This window comes from Gossypium arboreum, chromosome 5, assembly GCF_025698485.1.
Source record: "Gossypium arboreum isolate Shixiya-1 chromosome 5, ASM2569848v2, whole genome shotgun sequence".
NCBI lineage: Eukaryota > Viridiplantae > Streptophyta > Magnoliopsida > Malvales > Malvaceae > Gossypium > Gossypium arboreum.
In genome coordinates this window covers 42,668,083-42,692,459 of record NC_069074.1, presented here as the reverse complement: position 1 = coordinate 42,692,459, position 24,377 = coordinate 42,668,083, and the positions used below count along the sequence as shown (strand labels likewise).

The 24,377-nt window shown below is 33.0% G+C and overlaps 2 protein-coding genes and 1 long non-coding RNA gene across 8 annotated transcripts; 1 reads left to right on the top strand and 2 right to left on the bottom strand.

Moving 5' to 3' along the window:
- The first annotated feature begins 2,355 nt into the window (after positions 1-2,355).
- LOC108450616 (uncharacterized) lies at positions 2,356-5,434 on the top strand. Of its 6 annotated transcripts, none has more exons than XM_053029175.1 (7): positions 2,362-2,581; positions 2,768-2,861; positions 2,992-3,021; positions 3,185-3,286; positions 3,674-3,781; positions 4,891-4,945; positions 5,046-5,434. In XM_053029175.1, the coding sequence occupies exons 2-7, from the start codon at positions 2,770-2,772 to the stop codon at positions 5,112-5,114; spliced, it is 456 nt and encodes a 151-aa protein (XP_052885135.1). In that variant the 5' UTR covers positions 2,362-2,581; positions 2,768-2,769; the 3' UTR covers positions 5,115-5,434. The 6 variants fall into 6 exon arrangements, with proteins under 6 accessions (XP_052885134.1, XP_017603811.1, XP_017603810.1 ...); XM_017748323.2 differs by having other exon boundaries at positions 2,363-2,581; positions 2,765-2,861; XM_053029174.1 differs by lacking the exons at positions 4,891-4,945; positions 5,046-5,434 and adding an exon at positions 4,123-4,479 and having other exon boundaries at positions 2,356-2,576.
- A 2,660-nt stretch (positions 5,435-8,094) lies between these two features.
- LOC108450031 (protein argonaute 7-like) lies at positions 8,095-12,228 on the bottom strand. Its single transcript, XM_017747457.2, has 3 exons — positions 11,361-12,228; positions 9,824-11,051; positions 8,095-9,738 (listed from the first exon to the last, which is right to left on the bottom strand). Exons 1-3 carry the CDS (start codon positions 11,719-11,721, stop codon positions 8,280-8,282), a joined length of 3,048 nt encoding a protein of 1,015 aa, XP_017602946.2. The 5' UTR covers positions 11,722-12,228; the 3' UTR covers positions 8,095-8,279.
- Positions 12,229-18,248: 6,020 nt separating this feature from the next.
- LOC128292987 (uncharacterized) lies at positions 18,249-20,283 on the bottom strand. The gene is made up of 2 exons (XR_008282996.1): positions 20,157-20,283; positions 18,249-18,509 (listed from the first exon to the last, which is right to left on the bottom strand). It is a non-coding gene; the product is annotated as an uncharacterized LOC128292987 (long non-coding RNA).
- Positions 20,284-24,377: the final 4,094 nt, after the last annotated feature.

The window sequence follows — 24,377 nt, the reverse complement described above, 5'->3', positions numbered from 1 at the left end:
CTTTGTTGAGCTGTCGGTAATCAATACACAATCTCCACGATCCATCCTTTTTCTTAACAGATAGAACCGGTGCACCTCATGGTGAATAACTGGGTCGAGCAAAACCCCTATCAGTCAGCTCTTGCAAATGTGCTTTTAGCTCCTTTAATTCTGTCAGAGCCATTCTGTAGGGTGCTATAGATACCGGTGTAGTCCCTGGAATAAGATTTATAGAAAATTCAACCTCTTTGACCGGTGGTAATCTGGGTAACTCCTCTAGAAACACATCAGGATATTCACATGCCACTGACACTGATTTAATCTTAGATTTAGACACTTTAATGTCCAACACATAGGCAAGATAAGCATCATAATCTTTTCTGACATATTTCTGTGCTGACATGGCTGATATCACATTAGACAACCCATTCAAATTATCAGATTCAATACAGATCATTTCACCATTCTAACATTTCAACACAATATACTTTTGTTTGCAATTTACCACGGCATCATGCTAGGTTAACCAGTCCATACCCAAAATTACATCGAATTCATCAAACGGTAATAACATCAAATTGGCTAGGAAACAATAACCCCGTATCATTAAAGGACAATTCTTGCAAATTGTATCCACCATCACATACCGACTCAGGGGGTTCGATACTTTAACCACGAATTCAGTGGACTCAACAGGTAAATTTTTATTATTCACTAAATTCGTGCAAATATATGAATATGTCGAATCAGGATCAATTAAAGCAATTATATCAATATCAAAAAGTGGAAAAGTACCAGTGATAACATTTATTTATTTTTAGAGCTATTTATATGTTTTGATTATTTCATAAATAATTATTAATTTTTCACAAAATTATATTTGCTTAAATAAATTCTTTTTTTTACATTTCTAAATAGCAATAATGATATTAGCGGTTTAAATTCATCTTAAATCAATTTTGGTTTAAAATAACAAAATATAAAAGTTTAATTTCCACGTAATTCAATTTAATCATAAAAGTTAATATAATAATTTTATTCAATTTGAGCTATTAAAAATCGAAATTGAAATTTAATAAGGTTGAATCACTTTAAACTTATATAATCTCAACCTAAAATATTTCATTCACAAACTCCAATAATTTAATTTAGAAGTAATTCAAACATAAAATCAACCTTAATTAAATTTAAAATACTCAAATTTTGGAAAAAAAATTAGTCAACCAAAATTAATCCCAAGCAATTCTAGATCAAACGTGTAATTAGGATGGATGGTAGAAACCTTATTTTTCCGAATATTACCATCAAATGTAATTACACAAGGCTCAAACCATCGTATAAGTTTTCGTATCAAGAGTTAGATTGTATTTTATCTTTATACTTAAAAAATATGTAAATTAATCCCTATATATTAGATTAAAAAGCAGGTTGATTCTTCCTGTTAAAAATTTTGTCCATTTAACTGTGTCATGTGTACTTTATGTTGACGTATACAAACTAGATTTGTCCATAGGCCGAGCCACTTGATTTGGCCCAAAGGCTCACCCGAAATATAGGATGATTGGATAAAAATATAAGTTCAAAAAATTAACTTGAATTTAAGAATGAGGGCCTTTTTAAAAATGGGTCAGTTTTTAGTAAAGGAATTTTCAGCTCGGGTTTGGCCTAGTCTGGCCCGATTTTATTAACTCCAAATTTTACCCTTGTTCCCCACTTCCCAGCAGACCTAGTCCTGATATTCTTTCCTTTCCCTTTACAATCCCTATTTCCCCTTAATCCTTAAATTTTTCCTTGCTTCTTTGTCATTGCCACCACTGTTGCTTCTCTTCATTTTGTTGTTTTTCGCTGATTTTAATTTCTTTATTTTTGCAGAAAATATTGATCTTTTACCTACTGTTCCTTTCATTTCCTTTTCACGATCATTCCTTTCCCTTTAGATCTACGCTTCCTTATTTGAACCCAATTTTGTTCCCTTTTTACTACTTTCAAAAGTTTGGGTTTTTTTTGGTTGCTTTGCTTTTTATTAATTTTGATTCCATTTGAATTCAATTCGATCAAGGGAAAAATCATTTTGATTCTCTCTTTCGATACTCTAAACTTGTTATTTTCGATTGAATCGGAAAAAAGAAGAAGAAACAAAAGTTGATTAAAGTGGATTGATGAAATTAGGATAAAAAAAAGTCAAACCTGGATTTAACATATATAATATGGGCTGGATTTGAATAAAAATATCAACCCATTTTTTTGGGCCAGCCCAAGCCTACCAATTGGGACTGAAATTTTTATTGGGCCTAGTCTGAACCCAGCCCATTAATACTTCTAATACAAACTAATTTTTAATAATAAAAATATATAAAATTTTTAATATAACGATAGATTTACAAGAGCTTACTATTTTTATCGGTATTTGCTATTTGCCAATAATAACAACAATTAGGCGCGGCGCGTTTTTGCTTCAAACTGCAACTCTCTCCTCAGCTCGATATATATGTTTTTTCCTTTTCTACCTTTCCCTTTTTAATATTGTAGTAGGGCTTCCCTTCTTTACCTACCTTCAAACATCCGGAGGAGACGTTCAGTCAGCCGGCCCTCGACAGGTGAGGTGAGCCACTTTCGCTTTCAGAAGGCACTTACTCTTTTTTTTTTTTGGGGGGGGGGTGATACGACCAAAAAGCTCATGCTTTTTAGCCGTTCGGTGAAATGCCTAAACCAGAATTTTCGCTGAACCCCGATTTGAAGACAGGTTTACTTTAATTTACTTGAATATTATTTTTTCACTGGGCAGAAGAAATGGACAGCTTACGCCAGGAGAAAGTACAGAAATTCGAAGAATTTGTCGATCGCCGCCTTAAACCTGATCTTGTTCATGCTATTGCTGAACGGTATGAATTGACAACGTTCCCATTTTTCCTGTACTAATATTTAGCCTGCTTTTTTTTATTTATATATTTGAACACCAAAAGGAAAAGGAATAACGACATTGCTAATCATATTTTCCCCATATTTTTGCAGCGACAAAATCTTTGACCAGCAAAAAATTTTGTATCCTTTTATTTAGAGATGAATTTGTTCCTTTTTGAGTAACAGGGACACACTTTAAGAATTTTCAATGCAAATTTTGTTTTTTTTCCCTCGATGGATTTTCTTTTTTGTTGCTGAAAGATTAGAGCTTTGTATCTGTTTACTTTGACACTTTTTCATGTAGCTCTGATTTGCGGAAGAACATAGAAAATTTAGAGAAAAACAGTGTAACTAGTCTTCGGACCTTGGTTAATCTCGGGTCTGAAGTGTACATGCAAGCAGAAGTGTAAGTCTTCTATGTCTATCGTTTTTGGTTTATCATACACCTATTTTTAGTTTTACTTTTGTACTAATGTTCACTCCATTTTCCTTTTCAGAATTAAAAAAAAATACTGCAATTTATGCATTTATGTCGTGATTTCCACATTGTCATGGTATCATGAAATAGGATTATTCATGTTTTATATGCCCTTTACTTGTTTTTGGTTCAAGGGTGAACTTGTATGTAATGTAGGTTAAAACTTAAGACTACTGTTGAACTTTGTGATTGCAATTGGATTTTGACTTAAGAATTTGCTCATCCCATGTTTAATCCGTTATTATTATAATTAAATTTTCTTGGATTTGTGTGTGCTTGTGGTTTTTCGGGGGCTTCCTCTTTTGATGTTTACAGGCCAGATACCCAACGTATATTTGTGGATGTCGGACTCGGGTTTCATGTGGAGTTCACCTGGTCAGAAGCATTAAAGTTTATCTCATTGAGGGAGGAAAAACTGGAAAGGTATATGGTTTTCTTCAATTGATCAAGAAGCCCTGTTTGGAACTTCTGTAGGTCTTACTTGCTTATAGCCTCAAGCACAAAAGAACTGCTCATAACCTACTTCTTTCTAACCAGTCAGATAGAATTGTATATAAATGCTATGTACAATTCAGTCATTGCAAACTCTATCATGTTATGCAAGGATATATTGGTTTAATATCATCATGGGATCCACCAATGTCACTATAAAGTAGTATGAAACTTAAAACTTTATCCATCTTTTCCTATATTCCGGTACAACTCGAGAAGCTGGTTTTGCTGATCTTGACCTTTTTTTTATTTTTCATCATCACTTATGTTAGGTGTAACTTTGGCCTTGACCATCAACATAGGTCCATAGGTGAGGTTAAAGATCAAAGAAGTGTTGTCAAGACATGTGCCTTGGTGCGCATGTGCCTTAGCACTAGACAACAAAAGTCAGACCCTTCCGGACGAGGCCCATTTAATTAGATGCATGCCTGGTGCACCTAGGTGTGCTTTTTTGTAAAGCTTTAGGCATAAAAAAAGCTTGCTTGATTGAAGTTCTGTTTAATTTTTTTTTTTTTTTTCTATTTTCCACTTATCTCTATAGCTATACTTTTACTAGTAAGAAAACTAATATCAGAGTGTATACTTTTCAGTATTTCAACATTCATCTATAGACATGGACCATAAGGAAATCATACATACATATATATAATTTATATTTGATGAAATCATGCATATTGACTAATGAAATATTTTCTTGTTTTCTAGATAACCTAGACCAGACTCTAGAGTTCCATGATATGTTTAGGCTTTATATATAAATATATATAGACGCAAACAAAAACTCAAACATATACATGCTGCGATTTACTTAGGGTAGCTCTTTTTCTTTTTGGTGCCTTACGCCTGAGTTAGCACCTAGAATGTGTCTTATGCGCTTGACAACGTTGGAAGGAACACAATCAGTCTTTGGCCTCTGCAATAGGATGTATTAAGCTTAAATTCACTTAACGTAACACACTCAGTTGTATAGTTTCTTCTTGGTTCTTTTCCTCTCTCAAGTTTTTTTTTTTTTTTTTTTAATTGTCAATTGTACCATGCAGGCAAATAGAAGAGTATACTCGCTTAATTGCATCAATCAAAGCACAAATTAAATTGGTATGTTTGTACATGTCATGTCCCATTGAAAGTTCTCTGTACATGGGTGATCATTTTGTTTTGGTTGGCATCAACAATGAATTGCATACCCTTGCTACAGGTTTGTGAAGGAATTCGAGAGTTGCTTCAGATCCCAGAAGAGAAAACCGTAGAAGGGCGCGTTTTTTAGCGTTTACAACAAGTATACCTATGACTTCTGTTACTTGGCCTTATGACTAACATTGTTTGTGAGAGATGATGAAATAGAGCACAATCAAATGGAACTTTTCTCACTTGATCCCATTTTGCACTGCTGCTACCTTTGCAATGGGAATTTCATTATTAAAAAAAAAAATAGCGAAGGAATAGAATGTGATGATTTTGATAAAGGTTAAAATATGCTACAAGAAATATTACTCCTCTTACATTTGGAATTTAATTTATGTACTTTTATTTTTATGAATTTAGACTTTTACTTTATAAATTTTAAAATTCAGGTTCTAATGTAAATACTGTTAAAATTATTTTGTTAAATTTGTAGTTGTAACATTTTAAAACAAATTGGTAGTAAAGGTGTCTATGAGTTGGGTCAAAATTTAATTCTAAAATATTTTTCAAGCCCTTTTTTACTTGGCTTGCCCCACAAAAAAAAGTCTGTTTTATTATTAAAAAAGTAATAAAATATTAAGAATATATTTTAGTTGTTATTTGATATATTTTTATAAAAAAATAATTTAAAAATAAATTTTATTATTTAAATTTGGGCTGAATTGGGCCTAACTTAGCAAAAATTATTGTTCAAGTTAGGCCCTAGTCAGGACGGGATTATCAGGCCGGGCAAGTTATTTGATTCTTGGACAAGTCTACTTGGAAATTATATAGTAAGAAAAAAAAGATGTAATAAATTTGAATTTAATAAAATAATTTAATGATTTTAAGAACTAGACTTACAGTTTGAAAATTTGAAAAGCAAAGAAATTAAATTCATTGAAATAAAAATAAATGATAAAATTCTAAATAAACAAAAAATGTAGGGACTTGAACCATATATTCACCAACTATAAATGCATATCTCATTGTCATCCATTTACAATGGTGGGATTTAGCTGGGTTTGGATTTAGAACTTCAAAAAAAAAAAATTAACTTTTGATAGTCAAACTTAAAAGAAAATTAATAAAATTTTCAACCATATTGTAGAGGAAAGAAATTGTTAGATAAAACAAAGGATAGGCCTTCAACTGTAGAAAAAAGTTTGATACATGTTTTAAATAATAAAACAAAATTATAGCAACTTCTGAGATTTCCTTATCCAGCTACATGATGGGTGAAAATATTGGTAGGATTGATTAAATTTGGTAAACGTTGAAAGGGAATTTAGACAAAAGATTCGGTATGTACAACGATAAAGGGATCAAAGCTGTACTTTTAGTATGTACATTCACAATAATAAAAGGTTTAGGATGGATGATTTAAAGACCCCAAGTGTAATTTGGGGGATCATCAAAACCAGAGACTGGGAATGAGGTGAAGCTTTGGGTTTGCTTGATACTCCAACCTTATCTGAGAGAGAGAGAGAGAAAAGACCCTTCGTTTTGTAAGAGATGAATGAAACATCAATCAATGTGAAATAGGATACCGACACAAGGAATCATCACCCACCATCAACTCACTTCCCTCCCATTTTCTTTCATTATTTTACTTCATACCCTAGCCCATTTCTTCTATGTCCCAACCCTTCAATGGAACCTTCCTTCTAGGTTATGCGACATAAATTTTGATACCTTTTTAAACAAAATTTTCTATGAAGTTGAGTATGGGTGATATTGGTTTGGTTTGATTTTTTTTTAATATAAATTTTATATTATTTGGTTTCATAAAATGTAGAATTTAATTCAACTTCTAGTGAATTTATATTTTATAAATTGTCTAAATACTTTAATTCAGGTTATTTTTAATTAATTAATTTTTCTCAATTATGAGGACTTTTATCTCTTATTTAGAGATTTAATTTAACATGATTTAATCCGGATTAAAGGTATAGTCAACCGAAAAAAAAAGAAGGGTTTTGGTCTTACTTTAATCAATGTTTTATTTTATTATTAGGTGAAAAATATTTTTCAAAAACATTAATAAACAAATAGCTTTTTAAACGATATTTTAATCTAAGTTAAAAAATAACTTTTAGTTTAAAAATATATTTCTCAATAAAATTATTTTGTAACCTAATGTTTAAAATGATGATTTATCTTTTAAAAATATTTTTATAATAATTATAAACACCATCAACCTTTTCAAAAATAATTTAACATTTTTAAAAACAACTTGTATAACTAAAACTTTAATCCTCGTAATAATCAATAATAATTTAATTTTTGTGAATTTCTATTGACACTTTTGTTAATTAATAATCGAATTCAATCTTCTTTAACCTCTTCGTTAAATAAACAAATATATTTTTATCCCATCAAAATTTAAAAATTAATTTAAATTATTTTAATATAATATATACTTTTAATCTTTTCAATTTTCAATTTTAAAATTTAAATTTAATTGTTAAGGTTGATAAAATTATTTTATTAAATTTAAATTCATTATAATATTATTTTATTTAATTACATTACTACTAAATAAATATTTTTATTTTAAAATGTTGATTAAAATTTAAATTTAAATTTGTGAAACATTTTTAAAAATTTGATAGAAAAACAGAAAACCTGAGAAAGGAGAGAGATAAAGGATGAAGCACGTGTGACATAGTGAGGTAAGAGAGGAACCCCTTATCAGTGTGTATAACCCATGTTTGGTTCAGAGTAGCAGAGTCCTTTCTGTCTCTACTTTAACCCCTTTTCTCAGACAAAACGCAATGTCCAAAGTCAGACTTCACTCCCCTTTTTCTCCTTGCCTTTTCTTTTGTTTTTCTTTTTCTCTCTCAAAAGCTGACTTGGTTTCGTAGTATTTTTTGGACCCTTTTTCCCAACCCTATTCTATTTATCATCATTTCATAAATAATATTTACCAAATATTCATTACAGTATTCTTCTTACCACTCATTTACTCACTCACTTCTTTTTGCTTAAATCATTAATGATTTTAGCTCACTTCAACTAATCCACGTGCTGTCTGCAGTGATTCTGGATATGAATATTTCATGTTTAAACCAACCAAAGAATTTTCATGGGAAGAAAAAAAGTCAACAATATGGAATTTAAGATTTGTCACTTTGCTGCTATGATAATTGTACAACTATTTGCATGACCAAATCCAAGCTCTACCACTTGTAATCACATGAAACTTCGCAATTTGGCTATAAATTCATCCACTACTTTTACATGTGATTGTGAGGATCATATAGTTTTAGCAGTAGAACATGAGTTTCTTAATATTCTCGCTTAGTTTCGGTAATGGTGTTGCCTTCGGAGGAGCTGGACGTGAAATTGTGGGAGAACTTCTCATACAAGCAATGGATTCTGATCGCTCGAGGTAAAGCCTCCCTCTATATGCTGCCAGGTGCGCGTAGTACGCAGGCGGCACCAAAGACACAGGCTTGGTGCATCTTACGAACGTGTAACATAGGTTGTAAACCAGCTTCTGCAGTTCGTCGGAAGTGAAATGGTTTTCATCCCATAACACATGGTAATGAGTCGGGCGGCTAGTACCCTTCACCCCCCAATGACTGCAAAGATAGAAATCAAATTCCTTTGGATGTGTTATCACGGTATCCACTACGGTTCCGGGGGGAATATTTTCATCAAAAGGTTGGTTTTGCATGGAAGAAGGATCGATTTCGAATGGGAACAACCTTGTGTGATGCCTCTTTTGTACTACTGCAAAAGTAATGGGAGGTTTATAACCCGGAAATCTTGCACAAGCTTCTTTAACAGCTTGCAGCTCCTCTTTAAGCACTTTGTAGAATTGAGTTTCGCTTACACCATCTCTGAAGAAGATGATTCTCTTGGGCAGTTTGTTTACTTCCTGGTAAAAGTCATCAAGTAACTCCCCTACCATTGCAGCGAGGTCTTGAATAATTTCTTGTCGATGCGTTTGAGACCTCATTCTAGATACATACTTGTTTGCTGCAGGCCAGTTCATGCTACCAACCACGGCGGCAACTGATGGGCTGAAATCATCGAGCGGGTGAGGATGTGTCACATCGGCACCCATAAAGATCACAGGCTCATTGAGCCGGAGAAGACGTGGAATCTGAGATGGCAACGAGTTGTACAAAGCAACTGTGCAACCTCCAACTTTGGCATTGATCTTCAGGGCCAAATTTGCAAGAAACTGTGAACTGAGTTTCCCAAGGTTCGGATACAAGCAGCACTGGCTCACAACTCCCACACTTGTCTCCGCTATTCGTTTCAAATCCGCATAGCCTTTGTGCTTTTTCTCCATTACACATATGAGCAGCTGGAGATTGTTGGAAGCAGCTCTGTGGATCTTCTTGAGCTTAGATTCCAAAAGATACACATTACTAAGCACCTGTGTTGATTCAAATTGAGGGCTGACGATTGTCCTTTTGTTAAGAAAGATCCCCAGCTGCTCACACCTTTGAGAAAGCTGGTTTATGAATTTGGGGATGTTAGACTTTTGATCAGGGGTGCCCCCAAAACTTATAAGCGCCCACCGTTCTATTCTCGTTCCTTGAAATACATGGCTGTCCAAAAGGTTCCATTGGCGATCGCGGCGGGAAGGAGTGATATCTCTTATGTGTCCACCATCACCAAGCTTGAGCTTGGGAGGTTGAAGAATCCTCCCGTTCAACCGAGTCATTTCTCTCGAAACTTGGAGTTTGAATTCTTCTGCCTGGTTGCCACTGCCAAGAAAAAGTGCAAATCCTTAAGTTTTACTTGCAATCAAATATAATCAAGTAAATTCTTCATAGTGTTGTATAACATTACCTTGTAGGCCCTACTGGTCCTCTCATGATTCCATCAATTATGGCTTTTCGTTCTTTCGGTCTCTGGCAGCCCATTTTAAGGATCCTTGCAGTCTGATCATCTGAAAGCTTCCCAAGAAACTTTTGGCCTTCACAAATCATACAAAGCTCCATGGGAAGATAGCATGGTTTGCTCCTACTGATTTGCAAGCATGGCAAGTTCCTGAACTGTATGTCATAATTGTAGTGATCCTTAAAGTAATCAACAAGCCTCAAATTCTTACCACCCCGGTCAGGGAAGTAAAGATTTTCGGTAGCTTCTTCAGTTAAGCCATGAACACGGTACCGTTGAACTGTTTCTCGATGGCAAACGAAAACTCTGATATTTCTCAATGCCTTCTCCACTTCTTTCCTCTCTTCATCGCTCAAACTCCTTGTCTTTCTTTGAGAAAGGTCTCGGAGAAAGTCCAGCCGCTTTTGCAAGTAAAGGATAACTCCAATACTCTCATGGAAGGCACTGATGGAGAAATCAACATTGAGCGCTAATCCTTGTTGCGTTGGTCGAAGGCTCTGAAAGAAACCTCTCCATCCAATAGCTCCCCCTCCGATTTCCTTAGTACCTCCCATTGAACTCGAATAAAACGACCTCCCTACCGGTATACACTTCTCCATTGGACCCTCCCTAAGAACAACATCCAAAGCATGGAGATAATCCTGAGGGAGTGGGATCCAATCATCACCTTCCTTGCTCAAGTAACTTCTCAAATCCTTTCCATCAAACTTTGAAACATGTCGGATATTGATTCGAAACACTTTGAGCTGATTCTGCTTCTGTGGGAAGCAATTCAATTCCCCAAAAGGTAAACCTGACTTGGTGGTGGGTATTGGGAGACTAATAAAGAACTCAAGCTTATCATTTTGGAACTCGACAGGGCTGTATATATTCTTTCTACCATCATAAGCTGGATGAGCACCTGAGAGTAAACCTGAGTTGTTTTCCACCAGTTTCTGTTTGATCATCCTAGCAACCTCCTTGGAGGGACTAGGAGATATTTCAACATTGTAATGGTAAATTTTAAGAGAGGGGTCAAATTTCACTACAAAATGGTTGGCAAGGAGAGTGATTACTGGCCCTTCAACACCACCAGAATCTGGTCTCCTAGCAGCCACCAGTGCTTCCTTTGTATCACTACTCCTCACCTTCCTTCCTTTATATGGAAAACTTGTTCTCCCATGAAGCCCCTCTGGAGCTGATTGGTTCATTGAACGAGAAAAAAAAAGTTAAGAACTTGAATACAACCACTTGGATAGATAAAAGTTCCCAACAAAAATCAATCAAGTCCAGTAGTTTCAAATATAAGAATTAACAGGGTACATATCATTTATAGGCTCTAGCTATAAATTTATCATTTTTTGCATATAACTAAAGATTGGAACAAAAGGATATAACAAAGATCCTATTTTTAATCAGTTTTGTTGAAGAAAAATAAACCATGACCTTAAAATGATGATACATGCAGATGAAATAAGAAGAACAAATATAAATATTGGGGGGTCACCTGGTGTCATTGTTAGAACTGGGACTTGTGTATCAGGGACGGAAGAGGTGGCAAGTGGAGGAGAATCATTAACCTTACATGGAAGTTTCTGCAAGTGGGTTTTAGTTTGAAAGTTTTGGTTTTGAGAGAGAGGTGGGGTTAAAGCCAGCTGCAAAGGTATTGGAGGGGGTAAAGGGAGCAAAGCAGGGTAGTAAGAGTAACTTTGGAACTGGTTCTGGTTAAACAATCCAAAGTGGCTTGAATATTGCAACAATGGGTGCTGGTAATGATGCTTATGAGGATTATTATTCCCGCCCTTGAAAGTCCTGGTTTTGGTAGTGCATTTCTTGTTCACATGGTGGTGCTCTTCAGTTTCTTCCATTGCAAAAAAAAAAAAAAAGAGAGAAAAAAAGAAAAAAAAAAAGCTAACCTTTTTGTGTAAAAAGGAAAAATATGGGGGCTAATACTATGAGCATAAAAGGGAAAGACCACTCAAGAGAGATATTGACAACTCAAAGGAAAAACAAAAAAGAAAAAAAAAAGATTGGGTTTTTATTTGCTGAGGTTCTTTGTGTCTGGTTCTAACTTCTTACTCATAAGGAGGTTAAGAAGGTGAAGGAATTCAAAGGCAAAAAAGTAGAAGGGGGGGCTGCCATGGCTTGCCTTATAAAAGAAAGTGAAAAGGGTAGCATCAAAGAAAAAGGGTATAATCTGTAATTGTAAGAGTATTTGGCATTTTGCTGCACTGTGTGAAAGAGCATTGCAGATGTTAGGCTTCTGATACATATACCCTTTAATGATCCAATTGACTACCTGTCAAACACATATGCCTACTCTAGCCTTTTCAGTTTTCCCCCACCTTCCAATCTCTTTTTATTTTTCATTCATATAGTTTTTAAAGTCAAATGCAGTGAAAATGTGTATTCTATTAAAAATGAAATTGGGGTATAGTTGATAGTGATTGGACTTTGGATTAGTGATTGGGTCAAATTCTTGTTTTTTAGGCTTATGATTTATTAATGTTGTTGAATATTTCATAGCATCATTTGGTTAATCATGGTCATCATTTCCACTAGACTCTCTTTTTCTGAATATCAATGTATAAAAAGGTCATTTTTTTTCAAACATTTAATTTAGGCCAAAGTTCTATATGATGAACCATAGGAAATAGGTCAAATAAATAAAGTTTTTTTTCCTTTTGCAAACTATCATATGTTGATTAACTGTCCCATTACTTTTTTCACTTTATTAAATCCTATCAGATTTTATTTTTTATATATTTGAGTTACACTCTGTTCGAAATTTTATTTTATATTATTATAATATTGGAGAAAAAAAAGATAATAGGTGTTAAACTTAATAGAAATAAAAACATTATTAATTAATATTATTTTAATTAAAAATATAAAATAAAATTTCACTAAATGGGCGGAATTAATCAAGTTGTCCACTAACAAGTGAAAACTTTTTACTATTTGAGCTGACTTAATCATGAAAAACTTTTTCTTTTATGAAATTCATAATTTATAAATAAAATTGATACTGATATATTAGGCTAAATGTATTTAATCGGTTCTTGTATTATAATGATTGAATTAAAATAGTAAATAGATTAATTTAATCTCTATATTATTAAAAAAAATAAGGTCAAATTTCAATGTAATTAAAATTTAGAGTAAATTATTCCTTTAATCACCCTAAAATATGATTATTCCTATTTTGATCATTTTAATTAAATTTATCAATTTAGTCACAGTCAATAGATAATTTGCTCAAAATGAACAATCTAAACCGAAAGACGATTGGGTATGCCACGTATATATTAAAGGATTCTAAATAAAAAAGAATAAAATCAAAACTACACATAAGCTTTGGTCTAATATGCAATTTGATACATGAATTTTGATTTGGTGTAATTATACAAATGAAACTTTGATTTTGATTCAATTGTATGCATTTAAGAAATAAATACATTAAGTTATTTTCATATTATATTAATATAATTATTTGTGTATGCAATATATAAACATAAAATGGTGCTATATTAATAGTTTTATTACTAGTTTGTGAAAATTGAATCAAATTAAAATTCATGTATAAAATTGCACAAAATCAAAGTTCATGTATAACATTGTGCCATAAGGTTAGAACTTTAGTCTGGCAAATCGCGCGGCCTTAGGCGATTTCTTGGGTTCAAATCCATCTAAGTCGGTCTTTTATTCGAAAAATCAGAATTCTTATAGAATTTCTCTAAGGCACCAAAACAAAGCGAAAGCAAACTAAAAAAATACAAAAGGGCTTGAATCGAACAGAAAAGCCATAAAAAATAGCCCACACTATTAGAGATAGTTAGACTGGTACAACTGACTTTGTTATTAGTTAATAGAAGTTACTTCCTCTTGTATGTGTATATATTCTCTTCTCATGTACTCTATTCACTCAAGCATTAATCACAAGATTATTTAGAAAGTTTAGTATAGTCATTCTTTTACTAATTTGTAAAAGTTTTTTTCATGGTATCAATCGCCAGTTCACGGGCTAACTTCTGCTGTGTTCAATGGCTTCCATTTCCCCCGATGTGTTCGCAAATGAAGCAATGTCCCTGATGACCTTCACTCCTGTTCCTAGCTACTCTTCACTATGCTTTCTTGATGGTAAACGAATCTGTCAAGTGGTGCAATCCTTTCCTAGACACAAAATAATAAAACTTAAGGAAGAAACTTTCGTTCAATGGCAACACCAGTTGAAGCTCATCATAGATGGCTATGGTCTTATCGGTTATATCTATGAAACGATTCCAATTCCACCTTGGTTTGTGCCGGACCCCGAAGGGAAGTTGGTTTCTAATCTTGAATTCGTTTCTTTTCATCAGCAAGATAAACTTTTTGCTTTGTGGTTCTTATCCATAATCAGTGGCAAAATCTTGTCATGATTTACAGGTACCGCTATGACCCATGAAGTCTGGAGCCAGGCCTATTGGTTGTTCGTAATGGCGTCTGGTGTTAAGGTGTCTTAAGTTGAAACACGATTCACATTCACTAAAGAAAGGGCATTTATTAGTGAAAGATTACCTAGCTAAGATCAAGAACTTGTATGGTTTGCTAACTGCTTCAGGTTATCCTGTGTCAAATAATGAGCAAGTTGACATCATTTTTGCTGGGTTTTCAACCGATTTTGAGGTTGTGGTCACTGTTACCTCGTTTGTGCTGAAGTCGTTGAAATTGAATCAACTGACTGATATCCTCTTTGAATGTAAAAGTAGACAACGGAGGTTTGTGACTGAGACACTGGTGTAGGCTAATCTAGTGCATTACTCCTCTATTTCATCTACTTCGATCTCTTATTTCGATTCTATTCCTGATTTTTGTTCGGTGGCTTCCAGTTCATGGGGTAGTCGTACCTTTTTCCATGGTCGTGGACAGAGTCTGAGGGGTCATTTCCAATGCCAGATCTGTGGTTGCCTTGGCGACCTTACTTAACATTGTTTTTTTCGCTTTGACCGAAGTTTTGCTGGTGGTTTTCCGGAGTTTTCCTCTTTTTTCGGGTATTGGAATGAATTCTCAGTGGCTGTAGTAAATAGGACATTTTCAAACCCTAATTTCTCATCTAATCCATCTTATGGTTCTGCTATTGGCCTACTTCAACCACTTGGGTCTATAGCCCAAGTTCATCATTTTTCTTTTCTACAGAAAACAATATGTTATAGGCTTTTTGCTTCGGTTCTGCTTGAGAAAAGTCTATTTCGACCTCCTGTTGCTGTTGCTGCATGCCCCACTACTTGGCCCATCACTGTTGCATCTTTGGTTTTGCATATCATTACTGCTGTTGGGTTTGTATAGCCAAATGTGGACCGGCTAGTAGGCCTTTGCTGCCGGATGTGTCCATCATGTCATCCAATATTTTACAAAGTAGGTCTGCTGGGATGAATAGGTCTACTTGGTCTGTCATGGCTAATAATAAGCTAGGTTTCTTGATGGACTATCCAACCCACCTATGCCTTTGTCCTCTACTTCAAATGGGTTGTTTATTTGGTACCTCTACTCAGGTGCTACCCATCACATCTATCAATAGGCTTCATTATTGGATACCTCAAGTGTTTATTCAGGTACAACTCATTTGCTTATTGGGTGATGGTACGTTGCTCATATTGCACATTTAAGACAAAGCATAATTTTTACTTCCCGTAAATTGTTGTATTTAACAAATTTATTACATGTACTTAAGATTTAGAAAAATTTGCTCTCGGTCTCTCAATTTGCTTAGGATAATAATGTATTTTTTGAATTTCACCCGTTTCATTATCTTGTAAAGGATATGTAGGCTTAGGAAATTTTGCTCTGAGGCCACACACATTAAATGTTGTATCGATTTTTCCTGGTACCATCTTTCATCAATGTGGGATCCGTTCAAGAAGCTGAGATGTCTCTTTATAATACAGAGTTAGGCCCTAACTCGTTCTTGACTTCTAAGTCCAGTTTGTTTGAGTTGTGGCATTGCCGACTTGGACATCTGTCATCAAATATTGTTAGTTCTGGTTTAAAGACTTGTAATGTAATTATTGATACTAATAAATTACAACATGTGTGCTCTGCTAGTCAATAAGGGAAGTCACACAAGTTACTATTTTTGGCTTCCACCATTGCCTATCATAGTCCATTTGATTTAGTTGTTTCTAATCTATAGGGACCTGCTGTTGTTAATTTTGGGAGTAATTAGTATAATGTTTCATTTGTTGATGTTTGTAGCTAGTTTACATGGTTGTTTCTTATTCAAAAGAAGTCTCAAGCTATTTACTATTTTGTTCATTTTCAGAAGTTGATTAAAGTTTAGTTTAGCAAATATATTAAGCAATTTCAGAGTGATAGGGGTGGTGAATTTCGTTCTTTTTCTTCTTTGTTGGCTCAGCATGGAATTCTTCATCATGTTACGTGCCTACATACATCCGAGCAAAATGACATTGTTGAAAGAAAGCATCGTCATATAGTTGAAGTTGGGAAAGCATTGTCATATAGTTGAAGTTGGGCTCACACTTCTTGCTCAAGCCCATTTACCAATGAAGTATTAGTGGTTTACCTTTTCATGTACGGTTCAATTGCTCAATCAGTTGCCCACTCTGGTTCTTTAAAATCAGTCCTCGTATTTGGTTCTTTATGGTATTCCACTAGAATATGATCACCTTCGTGTTTTCAGGTGTTGTTGCTATCCGTATCTTTAACCATTTAATCAACACAAGTTGGAGTTTTGATCGCAACTGTGCAATGTTATTGGCTTTAGTTCTGAGCACAAAGGTTACTAATATCTTGCTTCGGATGGCAGGGTTTTTATTTCTCGACATGTGATATTTGACAAAGATTATTTTTGTTTCCTCCTAATGCTTCGTCTATTTCTTCGGTAGTCGACTGAGTCACCACCTCTCTTCCTTTTGTGTAGTCCACTTCGCCATGCATGATACCCTTGAGTGCTGCTCATTTGGATCATTCACCGACTTCTACTATTGAACCTGCTCCGGATGACAATGATATCGTTAGCTTGGATCATGACTCTAACACCTCCTCTCTTACACCAAAAATTCCTATTGCTCCGGTTGATTCTCCACTACGACTTGGTAATACTCACTCTATGGTCACTCGATTAGAGGTGTTCATGGGCCGAGCCGATCCGGGTTCGAGTCGGGCTCAACTAAAAAATCATGCCCATAAGGGATAGCTGTCCATACATTGATAAGGGATGTATGGATTATCGAGAAGAGAGGAGCCGTGGTGGTCCCCCCCGGACCGCCCAGATCCCACGAGTGAATAGAAAGTTGGATCTACATTGGATCTCACCTGAATCGCCCCATCTATCCTCCTGAGGAGAAGTTTGGTTTCAAACCCCGGTTCGAACAGGAGAAGTACGCCATGCTAATGTGCCTTGGATGATCCACATCTCAGGGCCCAAAAAATTGGCCTAAAATTTTGCCCAAGCTCGACCCGGATAAAAATACTAAAATCCGGGCTGGCCCTACCTACCAGATTAATTTTTATATCATTTTAAATATATATAATACATCAAAAATACTAAAACCATTAAAATAAATATTTTCCAACAAATTAAAAATAAATTTTAAAAATATGTAAACTTAAATAACATTAAGATAAATGCAACTTAACAAGCAAATGCTTCTAAAATAATAAAAAAATTAACAAATGCCTTTAAAATAATAAGAAAATTAACAATAAAATAAATTTTATACCATATCGAAACAATAACAACAAAATAGTAGTAACATAATAGTAAAATGGTAGCAAAATAGGAGAAAACAACAAAAAATAACATTCAAAAATAAAAAAATACAGATTTTTTTGTCTTTTAGTGAATTCGGGCCGGGCCCGGGCTAAAAATAATTTACTCGAGGCCCGGCCTATTTTTTAAACGGGCCTTATTTTTTTGTCCAAGCCTATATTTCGGGCCTATATTTTTCCCAAACATTCCCACATTTCGGGCGGGCCTTTGAGCCGAGCCGGGTAGCCCAGCCCATGCACACATCTACACTCAATCGAAGGCTAGAATTTTTAAACCAAATGTGCTAACAGTTGAGTTCAATAAACAAGAGTCGCAAACTGTTGAAGAAGCCTTCGCTAGTGAAGAATGGAAGATGGCTGCTTAGGAAGAATATGATGCCTTAATTCGCAACCACACTTGGATTTTAGTTTCCTTACCTCCGGGTCAAAAGGCGATTGGTTGTAAATGGGTTTTTAAAATCAAATGGAATCCTAATGGTACAGTGGCTCTGTAACACCCCTTAACCCCAAACCGTAGCCGGAACAGGATTACGGAGCATTACTGAACCATCAGACAATTTACATAAAATACCTATGTTCAACCATTCTAAACACATTTAAATATACTCAAAACTTGCTAAATTTACACTTTTTATATATTATCCAATACTCAATTCTAATTACTTATCAAATATTATCAAATAAATCAAATTCATACTAAATTAGTCAAGTCCTATTATATACCATTACCAAAATTTAAATATAATTATTTCACTTTTACATTCACCATTCAAAATGACACACATAAGACACCCTAGGTACATGCCATTATCAACAATTAACACGCTTTACCTCGTTGAATTCGGGATCGGCCTGGGATGCTGATTCGACATTCTCACTTTAACTTAACCTGCGCACAAAAATAAACCGTACACTGAGTATGGGTATACTCAGTGGTATTTCTATAATCCAAACACTTAATAAAATAAAAATATAACAAACACTTAAAATCATATAACAATCATAACTATTCAATTATTTAATTCATAGATAAATTTATTGTAACTTATTTCATTCTTTTCACTTACTAACCTATATAGCTTTCCACGATTTATTCGCAAGTCATTAAACAATTATAATATTTACTTTGATCCAATCCAGAGCTACATAATTCATTTGTCTCAATCATACTTTAGTTCACTGTTTAATATCGATAAACTATATTCAACTGTTCACTTTTTAATCAGTGTTCTGTACATATCCATTTCAATAACAGTCATTACCATTCATATAAAATCAACTTGCTACCCCAGATAGCTTTCATTGTATAATACGATTCGTGTGTTTCAGTTTACATTTCAATTCTTCATTTAGTATCAATCTGATCCCTGTTATATTTAATAACCCTTATTAACATGACTCGGACTCAGACGGATACACGAATCCAACCAAACACACCAGAATGGCACTCAATGCCTCATCAGATAGTTCGAAGCAATATAGTGACACCCAGTGTCTCATTGGCCTAGCCGAAGTAAAGTGGTACCCAGTACCTCATCAAATCTATCCGAAGTAATAGTATGACACCCAGTGTCTCATCGACTCGAGGTTGAAGTATCCCTGAACATTTCCAATCCTATAGCATGCCAACTATATCCGACCTAGCCCGATACTGTTAATAAGGTTTCCAATTCACTTTCCAGTTTCCAATCATTATACGCTTCAACAATCAGATTTATTCCCAATTCAATATAACTCAATTCACTTTTCAATAACAAATATTCAATTTCACAATAATCACATTTTTCTATCAATCTCATCACACTTCCAACTACATATATTTTCCAATATAATAAATATTTATTATTCAATTTCCACATCAATATTCATTTCAATTCAAACATTCACATATATTCATAAATCAATTCAATATAATTAATATTCAATCCAATTCAAATAATCATCTCAAAACACCTACTATATATATATTAAATAATAAATCCAACAATTTAAGTATTAAGTTCGGATTATAAAAATACAAATCGTAATTTCCGAGCTAACTCCCGTTGTCTTTGTCTTTTTCCTTGCTTAGCCGAGATTTCCCGAGACAACATTAGCTACGGGAATTTAAATAATTATACCATTAATTTTCAGCACTCATTATAACAAATAATTGAATTTCTATTCAATTTACACCTTATTTTCAAATAGGTCCTAACTAATTCATTCACTTTACTAACTTAATTCATACTCAATTTCTATTCAAGTTCCATCCAAACTCAAATTTAACTACTAAATTTTCAGCTTATTTCACTAGTTTCGAAATTTCCTCAAATTAGCCCTTCAACATAAAGCTTATGAATTACTTTACAATTTAATCCTTATTTCATTTCTAACTTGAATTTCTATCAATTTAACCCTTATTTCATCATTTTACTCAACATGAACATTATCTAGAAATCTAATAACTTTCAAAATATCAACTTAATTTCATCAAAATTTTGTTCCAAAGCTTCTAAAACATCAAAATTAAGTAAAAATGGCTAAATTGACTTACCTATTAAACTTTAAAGCTTCAAATCTTCAATTTTCCTTTTTTTTTCTTTCTTTTCTCCTTTCTTTCTTTCCATCCCCTGTTTCACATTTGCCTATCCTGTTTCTTTTCTTTCTTTTTTGTTTTGTTTTATATCTATATATAATATAACATTATTTATACTTAGATAATAGGTAATATTTATTTATTAATTACACATGTGTATATTATTAGTACATATGTATTCACTTATCACCATACATTTGTCATACCTTTATTTATTTATTTCATAAAAATATTATAATATAATTATTTAATTAATAAATATCTTTTATAAATAATAAATATCTACTAATAATTAAATATACATATTACAAATGTATGTATTCAATTTATTACACATGTATTTTATAATTACCACACATTTGTCACTATTTTAATTTATTTCATAATATAATATAATATTAATAATAATTAATAATTATAACAATAATTTGATATTTAAATAAATATCTATTTATTATCAAATACTTGTATTACAAATGTGTATATTTTTTATACACTTATATCAAACCATTTTCAAACACTTGTTTTTCTTTTATTTATTTCATTTATTTTATTTACCAAACAATTGTCAAAATAATATTATAATATAATTAACATAATTTACAATAAAAATAATATAATCTAAAAAATCTAGGATTTTATCATGCTATGCCGCCTCATCTAATGAGATAGACATAATTGCCTATTTGGTCCTTTTTATTTTCTATTAATCTATAATTTAACTTTTACCCCTTATTCAATTTAGTCCTTTTTCTTAGTTACTCTTAATTAAGCTAAATTCACTCAATTAAATTCTAATTAACCACTCGACTAACTTCATAAATATTTTTAATAATTATTTACTAATCCATTTTTTAGAAACGGAGACCCGAAAATATATTTTTCTAATAACCTTAAAATTCAGGTTGTTACATTTCTCCCCCTTTTTATAAATTTCGTCCTCGAAATTTACCTGAGAGAGGTGTGGGTATAAGTAAAAAGGTCTCGCTGTTTCTCTCGGTTCCCGTATTGCTTCCTCAATATTATGACATTACCGCTCAGGCTAGTATCTCAACCGGCTCTTTTTCATACTATAGATTACATCAAATCTCAATATCCTTTGTCGATATAACATGCAAGAGATCTGATCTATATCATCTTCGGAGCTTCAAATCATGAAAAATTATCATAAAATTTCTGTAACTTTAGAAGCAAAACCAAACAATATTTTACCGGTCCAACTTTTCTACAACTTCATATACCCCAACAGAACAAGAACTCAATTTCTCTTTCAACCCGATCTTCAAAATCTTCTTCCAAGGTGAATCTTTAAGAAATACCATATCACTAACAAAATACTCAATATCCCAATGTTTCAAGTCTATATATGATTTCTGTCTGTCAAAACTACTTTCAGTCTATCTTAAATCACTTCCACTTTTCTTCAATTTCACAAATCAAATAGCTCCGCATATTCTTTTTCTCACTGTATTCAATCAGATTCCATGCAGTTTTACATTCATAATCATTCAGAACTTCATACAGTGTTGAAAACTATTATCGCACACCTAGAACTTCTTGTACTTGCTCTAGATTCAGAACGTAAACTATGTATCTTAATCAGAAATAACAGAAACTGGCATACCATATGATCTAACAATCTTAGAAACCCATATTTCATACCATTATTAAGTAATAAAATTATTCATACCAGATTAGAATATACAGACTTCACCATACCTTTTATGATTACTCAAATATCATCTTTTTTTTTCAAAAATAGAGATAATTCCAACTTAGATTCCATAAAAATTCTATCACATTTCCATTCTGATGTCACCACTGGTTGTAACAGTTCTGAAGACATCTGTATCTGATATAAACATTTATATGCAAATTCAAAGTATTGCTTTTCTTTTCCCAGTCTTCAATACATCTGTTTCAAATCACTGTACATCTTATTCTTCCAGAATGCATAGTGTAACACCCTTATAACCCGTATCCGTCGCCGGAATGGGTTATGAAGTGTTACCAACCCAAAATACCACATTTGTACAGTCACATTAATATAAGAACATTAAAATGTATATGCATTTAAAAAAAAACTTTATACAAACATTCAAAAGATGCCATATTCGCATGGCTTATATACAACAACATTCCAAAATATCATTCATTTAAGTCTATTCTATACATGCCATACTAGCTCCCAAAACATAGTAGTACCAAAATGACAGATAGTGTGATGAGTTACTGACGATTCCTTCCCTGAGCAGGTGACTGAAATCAACAATCTATAAAACAGAGAAACATAACAAACGGAGTAAGCTTTTATAAGCTTAGTAAGTTTTAAGCAATGCAACAAATAAACTCAATTATACATCAATTATTCAATTTCTCAAGAGGTCATTTTCTAAATATATTACCATTTGGCCGTATATACACAAGCACATAATGCACAATTAGCATTCTAATTTCACTTAATCTGAATTCATATAGCATAAATAAATCGAATATTTTCGCATACTTTCACACCTTGACCGAATATATCATGATCATAAATATAGATATAACATTTATTCACATATGTATCACATTATACATTTATGATTCAATTCAAATCATACTCACATATAAGTATATAATACGTACCTGGCCAACTTATCGTATTGAACGTATTCATTTGTCGTTCTAACAAGAGGTATCTTAATTTTAGACATTTATCAAATCACCGGCTTTCAGCCTGCTAGGTTTTAAACCCGAATTCATTCACCAGCATTTCGCCTGCTAGGCTCGAAGCCCGATATCAATTCACCGGCATTATAGCCTACTAGGCTCGAAGGCCCGAATAGTATATCACTGGCATTATAACCTACTAGGCTCGAAGGCCCGAATAGTATATCACCGGCATTATAGCCTGCTAGGCTCAAAGGCCCGAATAGTATATCACCGGTATTATAGCCTGCTAGGCTCAAAGGCCCGAATAGTATTGTACGATATTCAATTCAACAAGTTTCATATAACACAATCACACCAATTTAGGTACAACATCATTCGAATATATCATCCTACATTTTATTCACTTTTATTTCATTTCATCACTCACATTTATCATTTGATAGTTTACACATAACATCTCATTCATATTCATCTAACATTATCATTTGATCGTAAAAGCATATCACATTTTACTTTCCATTACAATTGTCATTCGACCATATACATATATGACAAGTAATACTTAATTCTCATAGTATGTCATGTCATTATCAAATATTATTTATATTTAACTACTTAAAACTTACCTCAAATATTTTCGAACAGTTTCGGATCGGCTATTCAACTATTTTCTCTTTTCCCCTGTCCAACCTTGGTTCTCTATGCTCTTGAGCTAATTCAAACAAAATTTAAGTTATTAAGGTCCTATCAAGCTAGCTTATAGTCAAATATTCATTGTATACTTAGCTCACATACACAAACACAAAACTCATAAGGTTTATCATATTTTCATATATATATATATATATATATATTATATAGCTCATCAATTAGGTATTTATTTACGTTTCCATTTTAACACATATTGATCAACTAGACCATGCATTAGCCATTGACACATTCAGTCATTAAAGTAATAACCTGTTAACATTCAAGCATTTTATACCAAAATTCTCCCAAAGCCGAATTCATCTACAACCTTTAGTACATATACAAAGTTTATATTAATTTATATACACAAAATTAACCTAGTATCAATTAACTAAGTACTTTAAAATTTTCTTTAACTAAGTAACTTATTCGGAAATAATAAGGGCAAATTTAATCGGAAATATTAAGAGCAAATTTAATCGGAAATATTAAGAGCAAATTTAACCGGAATTATTAAGAACAAATTTAACCGGAATTATTAAGAACAAATTTAACCGGAATTATTAAGAACAATTTAACAAGCTTAACTAAGCAAATATTCGGCAATGACAATGGCAATTTAACAAACCTTAAATCCAACTTATAATTGTGCATATCACATTCAAAGCATCCACTCCATTCTATCATTTTAAAACACAAACATTACTCAAATATTATCTAAGTTCACATTTGGCAAATTTCACAAATACACAAGCCGATTTTCCTATCATCTAAACTACCTATATGAATATTAAACTATCTCAAATATCACCCATTCACAATTATTCATTA